Source organism: Mauremys reevesii, linkage group 2 (genome assembly GCF_016161935.1).
Source record: "Mauremys reevesii isolate NIE-2019 linkage group 2, ASM1616193v1, whole genome shotgun sequence".
NCBI lineage: Eukaryota > Metazoa > Chordata > Testudines > Geoemydidae > Mauremys > Mauremys reevesii.
Genome location: NC_052624.1, coordinates 8,949,821 through 8,962,791, shown reverse-complemented (window position 1 = coordinate 8,962,791; position 12,971 = coordinate 8,949,821). Strand labels below are relative to the sequence as shown.

The 12,971-nt window shown below is 43.4% G+C and overlaps 1 protein-coding gene across 8 annotated transcripts in view; it reads right to left on the bottom strand.

Annotated features, from left to right (window-relative positions):
- Positions 1-2,189: 2,189 nt before the first annotated feature.
- The window catches only part of CCDC13 (coiled-coil domain containing 13), a 34,864-nt gene continuing 24,082 nt past the window's right edge, over positions 2,190-12,971 (bottom strand). For 6 of the 8 annotated variants that reach the window (XM_039527340.1, XM_039527341.1, XM_039527344.1 and 3 more), the window contains 5 exons: positions 12,408-12,491; positions 9,326-9,454; positions 6,281-6,435; positions 3,435-3,549; positions 2,190-2,710 (listed from right to left, as the gene is read on the bottom strand). In XM_039527340.1, coding sequence (XP_039383274.1) covers positions 2,551-2,710; positions 3,435-3,549; positions 6,281-6,435; positions 9,326-9,454; positions 12,408-12,491 — 643 coding nt within the window. In that variant the 3' untranslated portion in view covers positions 2,190-2,550. Of the gene's footprint in view, positions 2,711-3,434; positions 3,550-6,280; positions 6,436-8,870; positions 8,908-9,325; positions 9,455-12,407; positions 12,492-12,971 lie in introns of those variants that run through there. The other 2 variants (XR_005595049.1, XM_039527346.1) reach the window with 2 other exon arrangements.

The window sequence follows — 12,971 nt, the reverse complement described above, 5'->3', positions numbered from 1 at the left end:
CCAAAAGGCTGCTGGAAATGTATAAGAACCCTGGGACATGATCCTGCTTCATCTCAGATCTGCTTTGAGTTTCAAGAGGGGGAGACCTTAAGCCATAAGGATTGAGTTCCCTAGTCATTGACTGGAGTCACCCTGAATATGGACATTGGACTATAACTTATGGACTATTTCTAAAAGGACTTTTGGCAACTACAAGCTCACCTCTACTATGTATCTGAACCTAAAGAATTGAATTCAAGTCTGTCTGTATATTGATCTTTTAACAAACACATTCACTCTCTTTTCTTTTTTAATAAATTTTAGCTTAGTTAATAAGAATTGGCTGTAGTGTGTATTTTGGGTAAGAACTAAGTTATAATTTGACCTGGGTATGTGGCTGATCCTTTGGGATTGGAAGAACCTTTTCTTTTATATGATAAGACTTAAGGGGGGGAGGGATAGCTCAGTGGTTTGAGCATTGGCCTGCTAAACCCAGGGTTGTGAGTTCAATCCTTGAGGGGGCCACTTAGGGGTCTGGGGCAAAAATTGGTCCTGCTAGTGAAGGCAGGGGGCTGGACTCAATGACCTTTCAAGGTCCCTTCCAGTTCTAGGAGATTGGCATATCTCCAATTATTACCTATCATATCTGACAGGTGTGTCTGGACAGAGGCCTGAGGCTGGGCACTTATAAGGGAACTGCAGTGTTTGGACTTGTAAGTAACCAGTGAGGTACTGTAGAAGCTGTTCTGTGCTGGCTTGGTAAACCTAAGTATTAGAATAACCACCAGCCTCTGGGGTTGGTTTGCCCCATTCTGTTTGCAGTTCACCCTAATTGAGTGACCTCACCTGGCTCCCACAGGCAGCCCCATCACACACCAGTAAAAGAGACATTGTACCCACAGCTGGACATTCTTGGTGGTCATGTCTGGAAATCTGACTCAGCCTTGTGGGGCCAGATACTAAGCAAGTATAAACTGGCATAGCTTTGGTAGCTTTGAGGGAGCTACACTGACTTATGCCACCTGAGGATCTGGTCCAAGTTATTTAAGATCAACAATACATGCTGTTGGCACACTGATAAGAACCTGTATTTGTTCTTCTTGGAATATCCTCTCTAGGTCTTTGAGTTGGGGAAAAATGGGATTCTCCCTAAAACTGAGCCCTCCTCATGGGGTCTGCAACCTTTAGGGAACTCTGGAAAATTCTCTCAGGGGTGAGTTTTTGATGCCAGCCAAAAGATCTGGAGACCAGAGGCTAGACTCTGATCTCACTAAATCTGGAGTAACTGCATTGCCTTCTCTTGTTACTCTAGCCTTACAACAGGGTAAGTGGAATCAGAACCTGATCCCAGGATGAAGAAGTGAGTCTGTAGCCTGCTTCTGAAATGCATGATGGTGAATCCTCTTTTCACCTACTGTTCTGGATAGCATTAGACAACCTTCATGCCCGTGGAATGAAACACTTAATCAAAATGAGACGTGCAAGCTAATGGGAAAGGGAAGAGAAACTGCTTTTAAAAAAGGCTTTGAACGTTAAGAAACAGCTACGCTATCCAAAAGCCACTTAATACCCAGTTCCCATGCTCCGCTTTTGCTGGCACTCTCTTCTGTTGGCTCCATGCTGGCAGGCTGCCTGTTGATGCCTAATTGGCTTGCAGCTGATGTCACTTGTCTTGCTGACTACAGTGCCGGGCTACAAGGATACTGGAGAGAGACACTAGTATTTTCAGATCAAAACTCCTAGTCACTTTAGTTGGAGGACACCACCAGTGTGGTTGGTTTTTTTCAGTGTCTTTGCTGTTGTTGATTCCAAGAGAGACCAAGAGCTGAACTGCATGGTAAATGTGTGAGAGCAGCAATATGGTGTCTTCAGCTGAGGCCCAGAGCTAGCAGAGATTACTCTGAAGCAAGTCTGACTGATCTTGAGGTAACCTGCAAGCCCCACCTACCTGCGGAAGCAGTCCTGCCACAGCCACCACAAACAGAGCACTCAGCACCTAGGACAGGCAAAGAGCAAATTCCATGCCAAGTTCATTGCAGACACTGGTAAGCAGAGCTAACCGACCTGTTCAGCGCATGGGTCCCACCGTGGTGAGTGCTATTAAAAAAATCCACCTTAGATAAATATCAGTGTGCTGCTTCTGGCCACTTAAAGAAACTTAGCTTTAGCCCCCCCTGGTTTCATAAAGCAGAACTTGAGGATGAACTCAGTATGGTGAAAAATATCCTATATTTACACATAAACAGAGTAGCATTCCGATATAGGGCCTGATTCAACAAACTCCCACTGCAACCCATGGGAGTTTTGCCCATATTAAGACTCCAGCATTGACGCTCCATAGTGTGCAAACAATTGCATGGACAGTATTAAAAGGTTACGAGAACCCATTTCTTGCTGACTCTTACCGCCAGGAATTGGCTGAAATATTTCTCACCCTCTCCTGCAAGTGCTAAGGAAATAAAACAATCTGGGGGAATAGCTACATGACGACACCTCGGCTGCATTTCAAATCACTGGCACCATCGTTGGATTCCCGCCGCTGCACTCTAAAAGTATTTTGAATGTCCTGCTTTAATTCTTCTCTTGCTTCTGCTGCCTCAAAGCTTGTAGGAAGATCTCCTTCACCTGGCCCATTGTCTCTTGGTACAATTTGAAGTCTTCTTCTTTCATGTTCACAGTGCTCTCCAGGGCGGTCTTCAAGGCTTCATTCTCATCCAGCTGGATCGTAAGCCTATGTGAATGCAAAGGGGAAATTTTCATTCCAGCTGCAGCGTGCTGGAGCAAATGGGAACTGTGCATCAGCTGCAAGGATAGACACACATGCTGGCTGGGAATCTTACAACAGGAGTGAGAAATATCAGGCTTTTAAGCATTTGTTTCCCATCCCCTTGATACAAAGGGGGATATTCTGAAGTCAGGATTCTTTAGCCTGATATCGCCGAGAACTATTTTGCCAGTGACAAACATCCAACTTCCATTAACATGCATCAGATCAATGGGTAATAAAAGGCTCCTTTCTTCTTAGTGGTTTATGTCTACCTAGCATTCCTGAATTTGTGTTCGTATAATTAGTATGAGATTTTAAGCCTCTGATGCCAGAAGCTGGGAGTGGATGACAGGAGATGGATTACTCGATAATTGCCCTGTTCCGTTCATTTCCTCTGAAGCATCTGGCCCGGGCCACTGTCAGAAGACAGGACACTGGGCTAGATGGACCATTGGTCTGACCCAGCATGGCCGTTCTTATGCTGCTGTCAGAGTCCCGCCAACGAAGACAAAAGCACGGGGTAAATCAGAGAAGCTCCACTGGAGCAGATTTACACCAGCTGAGGATGTGGCCCAGAGAATCGTGACCCTAAAAGTGGGGTTGGTTTAATCTACATGAGGATGGGCTAATTTCAGCCCCATTTCAAATAAGTTGAAAGTGATACAGAACACAAAAAGAAAAGCCATACCTTGTAGTCAGTTCTTCTATCTGAGATTTTAGTGGCACCTCTGAGAGCTGCGCTGCAGTGAGATCTTTCCTATCGCTCGCAGTCAAGGTATGTCTGGAGCTATTAGCAGACTGACCTGTAAATTTAATCACAGCATGGAGTTCTGTTACGGGACAAAGGCAGTTCTTTGCAGTCAACAGCACACGGCTTTACCTTAGAACTCAGGAGATGGAGGATAAATAACAGGAGAGCTTTGGTCAGTCTGAGCACATGCATTCATTTAATGTAAACACATAGGGCAGATTTCTGTAATCTCCTTTCAGGGAAATTGTAAACTTGATCAGTGGTGAGTTGAGTGGAGAGAGAGAGTGAAGGAAGAATAAAATTATTCTATATAAAATAATGTGCAAGTGTCCAAACCCCTGGGAGGTGTGAACAGAATGTGATTATTTTTTAAGCTTATCTTGAAACTGTATTTCACTCAGTACTACAGTGACTGGTGCTCTCTAAATATCCGAGAGAAATCAATATCGGTGTGTTAAACACAGAGACCGGCTTCATAAAGCACTTTGGGATCTCCGCAATGAAAGCAATTATGGCATCAGTTCAGGAAAGTACTTAAGCATGTGCTTAAAGTTACATGCTTTCCTGAACTGGGGCCTGTATGAACAGGAATGTTCCCAACAGTTAAAATAGACAGGAAAACTCATTGCCAAAGCAATTCTGAAAGGTGCTAGGTCTTGATCCTTCCTTTTGGAAGTGCAGCAAATTGGTGAGTGGGGAGGGAAGTAAAATACATGAAAAAAAACTGGTTACATTGCCCAATGGAGAAGGTGCCTTTGTCCTGCTATCTTATCTTAGAGAACTGATCAGCAAACACGACAGTCATTACCTATATCCTCACTGGATTTTACTCAGCAAACTGCTCTCCATTTTTTTTTCTTTGAACAAGGAAAACAAAACAAAAACAGGAGCAATTTTCGAGACAAACAAATGTGTTGCTTTTGTATTATACCAACAATGCTCTGCTAGCACTAGTACCTAAATTCTCTGCCTGTGAGAGAATAAAAACATTAACATTTACAATTAGATCAGCCCTTCCCAATTCAGCACTTTGAGAAAGGAAAGGGAACATTAATGGGTACTGTAGTCTCTCTTTTATGCAGTTGGTTTTCCTGAATTATCTGGCAGAAACGCCATTAGGAGAAACTAAGTTCTCCACTAAAGGGGTATTTTTAGGATTTGTCGATTTGCTGCTTATAGAAACTCCAGAGTGTGTTGAATCACTAGGAGGGCCCAAGAACAATTTGAAAACAAAAACAAACAAACAAGAAAAACAGACTCTGGTGAATAGGGTTGCAATCCATTCAGGTTATGGACTTAGACCCAGAGCCTTAAAGGTATTTTTAGGGTCCCTGTTCCCATTGAATTCAATACCTTTATGTACCAATTCCTGTCATTTAATAGCAATGATACTAGTCTTTATTTAAACAGAATGCTGATTTGATCCCAAAGTATACAGTGATAATGAGCTAACTTTTAATATACACTGAACCTTTCATCCCAAAGTGCCTTGCAAACTGATTTACATAGGCTGTGCTCCATCCAAGTATGAAATGCCGACAGCTCTGGGGTGAAGCACAGAACCAGTAACATAGCACAATAACTGGATAAAATAGCTTAGGACAGGAAGAGCAGATTCCATCTCTATTTGTGACTGCAGGGGAAATTTAAGTGGGTAGCATATAGTAATATATCTAAGGGCACAAGTGGTCAGGACCTCTGTTTTATATCTCCTCTGACAGACAGCCCCTTCAGCACCACAATCCACTCTAATAGTTTATGGAGACATGGACTCAGAGGGAAAAGAGTGACATCCAGTGAATAACCAACACCACTCCCTGCATCACATAGACGTGCCGTTTAGAGCTCTCTCAGCTAAATATGGACCTGACCAAGTACACCACACTCAGATCAGATGAACTGCAGAGAAATGTGCTATGGCCGCGGTAGAATCTCTCCCTTCCATCAAAACCAAGTAAACTACTCCAGGCCTAAAGAGCAAAAGGAAGTGTGTGTAGGGAGAGAAGAGAGATGGACAATGTCCAGAGAACATAATGAACCAGTTAGGCAAGAAGGAGAGGAGTTCCTTACCAAAGAGACGTTCTGATCCCTGGTAACATCCTCTATATATTTCAAGTATGTACAAAAAGGGAAACTATTGTAAAAAGTTTCCATAAGAATATATACAGTTTTATTGTTTTTAGACATTTTATAGGATTAGTCCATAAGCAATAAATGAATCTAATCAAGGAAATAAAAATTTTACAATCCACAATGAGCTTTGCTTCTTTAACTATGTTAGTGAGGCTTTCAAATTTATAGCAGCAGATTATCATGTTTTAGTGGTAATAAATGACACAGGATCTAATTATTTCAAGACCAGCAACAGTTTTTCATAGACACTGACAGGCCTTAAATTGGGATGTATCATTTAATTCTGTTCTCAATTTAACCTTCAGCTGAACCTTTCAAGCAAAAGCGCAGAGAGAATACAGTGCTAGAGTTGGTGGCAGTGCATAGCAGCTTCAAGTTTCTTCTGTAGGCCCTGATCCTGCCAAGGCTTGCATACTGTGGGTGAAATCCAGGCCCCACTGAAGTCAATGGCAAACTCCCCAAGCGGGGCCAGAATTTCTTTGTTAGTAGTTCCATTGGCTTCAACAGAACTGAGTGCATGAAGTTAAGCACACGTATAAGTCTGCACAAGCTCGGGGTTCTAGATGTTATTCACATCTCCTGGCTGCCAAATGTGGAAGTTGACTAGGTGACACACTCCCTGGCACTCCCTATACCATGCCGCTCCTCACCTGTTTTGTTCCTCGGGAGGGGTTTCTGGCTGTTTGTATTCTTCCCTGCATCCATTTTCATTTTTTCAAGATGCTGCTCCAAAATGACTGATCGACGTCGCTCTTCTTGAAGCTTCTTCTCAGCTTCCAAAACTTTATCACTGCTTTCGACCACCCTGATGTTCAAAACAAGTGGTTCGATTTTTTATACTCAGGCTATCAGGACTCTCATACTGTCCAGTGTTAGTTTCAAATTCTGCCCTTGGATGCACAGCTCACAATAAGATGAATGGATGCATGCACTAGTCTCCCAAGGACAGATATTCCAGATATTCGTCCAAAAGGCATCAGCCATGTTTGCAAGATGGAGTTAGCTAATGAGCATGGGGTTCAGTTATACATTCTAAAGAATTGTTTTACTGATGGAAGTTGCCCAGGTCCCTCAGCAATGGACACCACTGTAAGCTTCCCATACAAATAACCACTGATGTTGCAGGTTGTTGATGGCAGACCAATAATTGTATCAGTAACAAACTGCTTCTATTTTTAATAAATTGGACTAGCATAGAAGCAAAGTAGTAAAAATGGTCTAACAGCATTATCTGATATTTACTTGTTCTGGTCTCCTATGTAAATAGTGAAGATTTCCACAAGCAACTCCTTGAAATGAAGAGAAACTCATAGCCTTTAAGGCCAGAAGGGACCATCACGATTATCTAGTCCAGAGCTTTGCAACCTTTCAGAAGTGGTGTGCCGAATCTTCATTTATTCACTCTAATTTAAGGTTTCGCGTGCCAGTAATACATTTTAACATTTTTAGAAGGTCTCTTTCTATAAGTCTATAATATATAACTAAACTATTGTTGTATGTAAAGTAAATAAGGTTTTTAAAATGTTTAAGAAGCTTCATTTAAAATTAAATTAAAATGCAGAGCCCCCCAGATAGGTGGCCAGGACTCGGGCAATGTGAGTGCCACTGAAAATCAGCTCACGTGCCGCCTTTGGCACCCGTGCCATAGGTTGCCTACCCCTGATCTAGTCGGGCCTCCTGCATGCTGCAGACCACAAAACCTCACTGACCCACTCCTGGATGTTGCCTTTTATTAGCTCAGCCACCAGAAAGTACTTTGAAAAAATGTGCATGGGACTGAAGGCAATGAGACACCATGAGACTTTACACAGCGATGGTATTAAGAATGCAGTTAATGGGCAGCATGCAGTGCTGAGCTGTTGAAGGTCATTCAGTGGGAACATGTCTTTACTTCATAGTTATCCCATGCAGCATTTTAAATGATTAATCAGAAAATCTCACACAAGACCACAGGAGCTGCCAAACTGCATCAGACCAATGGTGTATCCTACCTAGGGCTGTGGCTGATACCAAATGATTCATGAGAAGTCGTCAAAACTATGATGAACCTCACCTATTGTATAGTGCTATACAAAGGAAGAGCAATTTCCTTCTTGACCTCTGGGGGTGATCGCTGCTTACTTCTTGAAGCAATAGATTTGGTTATTTTTATCACTCCCTTAGCTTGCATAGCTAAAAGTGTTATAATAAGCATAAAATTATACAGTTCCTTTAGCAATCCATCCAGAGCAGGAGAGACTCTGACCTCTTGTGGCAGTGAATCTCCATAGGCTGCCGACATACTGCATAAAATAGTACATCTTTTTAGTGGTTCTAAATTCACTGCCCTTTCATTTAATCGAGTGTCCCCTAGTTCTCATATTAGACGGGGTGAAAGTGAGGGACTGATCCGTTTTTTCAACAGCCTCCACTAATATGAATAACTCAAATCAAGTCCCCCCAGCTGTTCTCCTTTCCAAAATCAGGGTTCAACCCTGCAAATATTTACTATTGAGTGTAGTCCCATTGACTTCAGAAAGTACCATGTTCAGTGTTTAAGTGTTTGCACAATGGAGTCCTATATCATGGCAATCTGTGCAGTCTCTCATCAAATTCCACTTATCTAACCACTTCCATTGCTCTTTCTTGACCTTAGCCTCATCTACATTACTTGAGTTTAAGCAACCTATCCCCCAAGCATGTGTGTGGGGCTAATCATTTTTCTATATATTAATGGTAAAAATATTAATGGAACTATATATTATCATCCAGAGGTCTTGTAAGTGAATTTTGTGAGACTTTTGCAATAAGTCTTGGGAGAGCCCATGATAATGTGTGATGACTGTGGAATTGCAGAGTCACCATTACATGGTATACATCAACCTTAGCTGTGAATTTCATTGACTCTGGTGTTTTTGATCATTATTTCATGTTAATTTGAGCCTAATCCTGAAAACACTTACACATTTATCCTTACCTACTCAAGCAGTCCCTTGAAGTAATTGGGATTGCATGTGTGAGTACAATTGCCTGTGCGTGTTTGCAGGCTTGGCCTATAAAGAAACAGTGAGTGATACCTACCTTTTCAAAGTTTGAAATTATATATAGCTGTCTACAGTGAAATGCACAGACCAAAATATAGGCAAGTGGAATAATGCACAATAGTCAATGTAAAATAAGTAAAGAAAGCAAACAAACTTACTGCATTACAAAGCAGACAAAAATGTAGTGTGTATAACTAGAGAGAGTCTAGGGGTTAGAGCATAGGACTGGGGATCAAAACTTCTGGATTTTATTCCTGTGCACAAAAAAAAAAAAAGCATCTTAAATGTTTCTAAAAAGCAAAGGGTATGTTTACTTCACCCTCTTATAACTCAATCAGATTAATGGGTTTTACTAAAACTTTCAGCCAAAAAAAAAAAAAAAAAAAAAGCGTTGCCATTACATTGAAGCGATGTATGGGAAATATTAGCTGAAAAGAAGAATTATTGAGAAAGTTAGAACATAAGAATAAGAACATAATAATTAATTTAGTAATTTATTATATGGTGAGCAAAGCAAAAAGCACCCACTAAAAACAAAATATCACACCAACTATATCTGATGGCATGCTGGGTTACATACTACAGAGCCTTTCAAATGCCTGTAGGTCTAAAGATTTTTTAACCACTAGATATAATAATATCACAAAGGGAAATATCAAAATCAGCTGCTACCTTTTCTGCAGGACAGTGACTAGTTCTGTGAGCCTCTCTCTTTCCACCTCAGCAGCATGGCAAAGAGCCTTGTATTCTGTGATCTGCGTCTGCAACACTTTCAGATCTGGGCTCTCGGTGTCAGCAAGCCTAAGAAACAGCAAAAACTTTAGGGATCAGCTTATTTCCCATGACTGAAAGCATCTGAAGCAAGACAGGCTTGAAAAATGTACCAAATGCCTACTAGCCTGGGGATTAAGCCTACTAGCCAAGGTTCAAAATAGAGGTGCCACCAATCTCTGCACCCCCAACTCCAACCACCACCCAGCCTGCACTATGTAAATAAAACAGTTGTACAACTTCACTTGGAAGGGCCTCCCACCTCTCGCTGGCTAATCTTCTTTCTCCCACTTCAAATCTCTCTCTTAAAACCACAGGTCTTTTGTTAAACCTTCCAGCACGGATCTACTCACCAACACCTGCTCCCATCCCAGCATTACAACCCATTCTAGTGAGACTGTCCTTGTATTCGCAAAGCACTGGGCATACCTACGACCATCTATTAAATAACAGCATTTCGGCTGGCAATGATTTGCCCCAACAGAAAGGCTTCAAACATTAGTGCAGGGGATCTGCATTCTTTTCCTTGCAATCTGACGCAAGAAGCCAGATAGATTTCCCAGGTACCCCATCATGTGCTTCCCTTATTTTCTCTCCCATTGACATACACAGGAATGTCTAGGGCTCATGCCTGTACTGTGAGCACTGGGAGGTGGGATAGAAACCCAGCATTTATTTTCAGAAACTAAGGCCTGGTCTACACTAGGAGTTTATGTCGAATTTAGCAGCGTTAATTCGACTTAACCGTGCACCCGTCCACACCAGGAAGCTAATTAGTTCGACCTAGAGGGCTCTTTAGTTCGAATTCTGTACTCCTCCCCAACGAGGGGAGTAGCGCTAAATTCGACATGGCTATGTCGAATTAGGCTATGTGTGGACGGAAATCGACCTTAGTAGCTCCGGGAGCTATCCCACAGTGCACCACTCTGCTGACGCTCTGGACAGCAGTCCGAGCTTGGATGTTCTGACCAGCCACACAGGAAATGCCCAGGGAAAATTTGACATGCTCCGGCGCCTTGTGGATGTTCTGCAGGACCGCAGGCAGGAGGACAGAGCCCCCCTGCACTGTATCTGCAACCGCCCTCCCCCGGCACAAAGTCCCAAACCCCCCTCACCCAAAGTAACAAGAAGGAGGGGCAACAGGGGCCGTGAAAACTGTCACTGCACCCCTGCAGAGTGCACAAATACAAGAAGGCTCTCATTCCCTAAATGTTGAGAAGTCCTTCCCTTCCTGGCTCACCGAAGCCCCAATCCCAGTTTCATCCCCTAACTGTGTAGTTGATTATTAAAAGTAGTTTGCTGTTCATTACTATTTCCGTCAAGTTTTTCTACAGAAGACTGTCTGTGAAGGGCGGGGGGGGGGAGAAGGGGGTTGTTAATTGCATAGGACAGTCACCTTTACCAGGGTACAGACACGGGGGCAGGATCAACAGCAGGTCACACACACAGTGCAGTCAGTAGGCACTCTGGTCGGTCTGGGAGGTGTTTTCTATGTTCTGTATGGGTGGGGGGTATGTGACTTTGTGGCACGGGAGGGCGGTTACAGAACTTATGCAGCGGTCCTTGTCCCGGACCACAGAGCCACGCAGCAGGGGAATCTGTAACCGTCCTCCCCCGCTACAAGGTCACGTAGCCCCCGCACACAGAGTCCTGAAAAGGAGGGATGGCAGGCTCCGTTGAAACAACCAGTCTGGCACTGCAGACCGCTCTAGGAGCAGGAGCCTATCATTCCTCGAGTGTAGAAGCGGTGTTAACATCACTGCACACCCTACCCAGCACAGTCTGCGTCCCTGTTTCAACCCTTTAACGCAAATTCATTAATAAAGAAAACGTTGTTAATTAACAATGTTCCATTAACTTTATTTTTAAACGTGTGTTGGAAGGGGGGGAAAACGTGGTGAACGGGGTATGTAACCGCAGAAGAAAGTCAACAGTAACTGAAGCAGGGGCAGGTTCAACTTCTCTGTAAAGAAACTGAACAGTCACACATTACCCTGCTCCCTGAGGAACCTAGCTTTCAAAGCCTCCTGGATGCACAGCGCTTCCTGCTGGGCTCTTCTAATCGCACGGGTGTCTGGCTGAGCGTAATCAGCAGCCAGGCGATTTGCCTCAACCTCCCATCCCGCCATAAAGGTCTCCCTCTTGCTCTCACAGAGATTGTGGAGCACACAGCAAGCTGCAATAACAGTGGGGATATTGGTTTCGCTGAGATCCGAGCGAGTCAGTAAGCTCCTCCATCTCCCCTTGAGACGTCCGAAAGCACGTTGAATGATGACAGTTACCCAAGACCACCCTCGACACATTTTTCCCCCCAGCATGCATTGTGGGGAAATCCCAGAATTCAAATGGGCAGCGGGGACTGCGGGAACTGTGGGATAGCTTCCCACAGTGCACCGCTTCCAATGTTGACGCTTGCCCCGTTAGTGTGGACTCACAAAGTCGAATTAGTGTCCTTAGTGTGGACACACAAATTTGACTTTGTAAGGTCGATTCCACAAATTCGAGTTAAGTTAAATCGAACTAATCTGGTAGTGTAGACATACCCTCAGAATGCACTGTGGGATAGCTCCCGGAGCTACTAAGGTCGATTTCCATCCACACATAGCCTAATTCGACATAGCCATGTCGAATTTAGCGCTACTCCCCTCGTCAGGGAGGAGTACAGAATTCGAACTAAAGAGCCCTCTAGGTCGAACTAATTAGCTTCCTGGTGTGGACGGGTGCACGGTTAAGTCGAATTAACGCTGCTAAATTCGACAAACTCCTAGTGTAGACCAGGCCTAAGAGAACACAAACAAGAGCCAGTCTGAGTCAAAAAACTGATGTGATCAACTAGAGAGGAGCTTTTCTGCTACAAAGATCAGGGCCCTCACTACGTTTAGGGTCATTAGGTGATGCAGACAGAGCTAAGAGTATGCTGGTCTGTGTCTGGTGGGTTTCAATGGAATTCTCCCCACACCTATACAAAAGACTGTAAACATACCTCCCAGATGTGACACTGTTACTTGGAGGCGAAGGCTTTGTCGCTGCAGATTCTACAAGTGTGTGTCCCATCTTAGACACAGTGCTGTGAGGAAGAAAACAAAAAAACTCTACATCAGCGGTGTAATGAAGTCTGAGAACCTCTGCTCTACATACTAAAGACCTATGTCTGGTACTGTTTGAGGTCCTACAACACGTGTGTTCATCACTGCCCTCTACTGGACAGAATGTCAGACCAGCTTATGTGCATGTGATCATGTGTCCCTCTCTTGCGGCTGCCGCCAACAGAAGGAGTACGGTTAGCCACAATGCTACAGAACAAGCACAAATCTCTCATGGGTGACAGCTGGTTAATCCATTCCAAGACTAGGTAAGGCTAGTAATGACAACAGTGCTCTAACTGAGCACAAATGAAGTATTTCAGGTTTGGAATTCCCTAGGGTTGTCTGTATCCCCTCTTTACAGCATTTTTCATTTGATCTTTTCTGTAAGTAAAAGAAGATCCACTTTTAATTTTTGTTAAATAAATGGAAAGGATTGTTCATCAAAATATTAATAGTAAGGG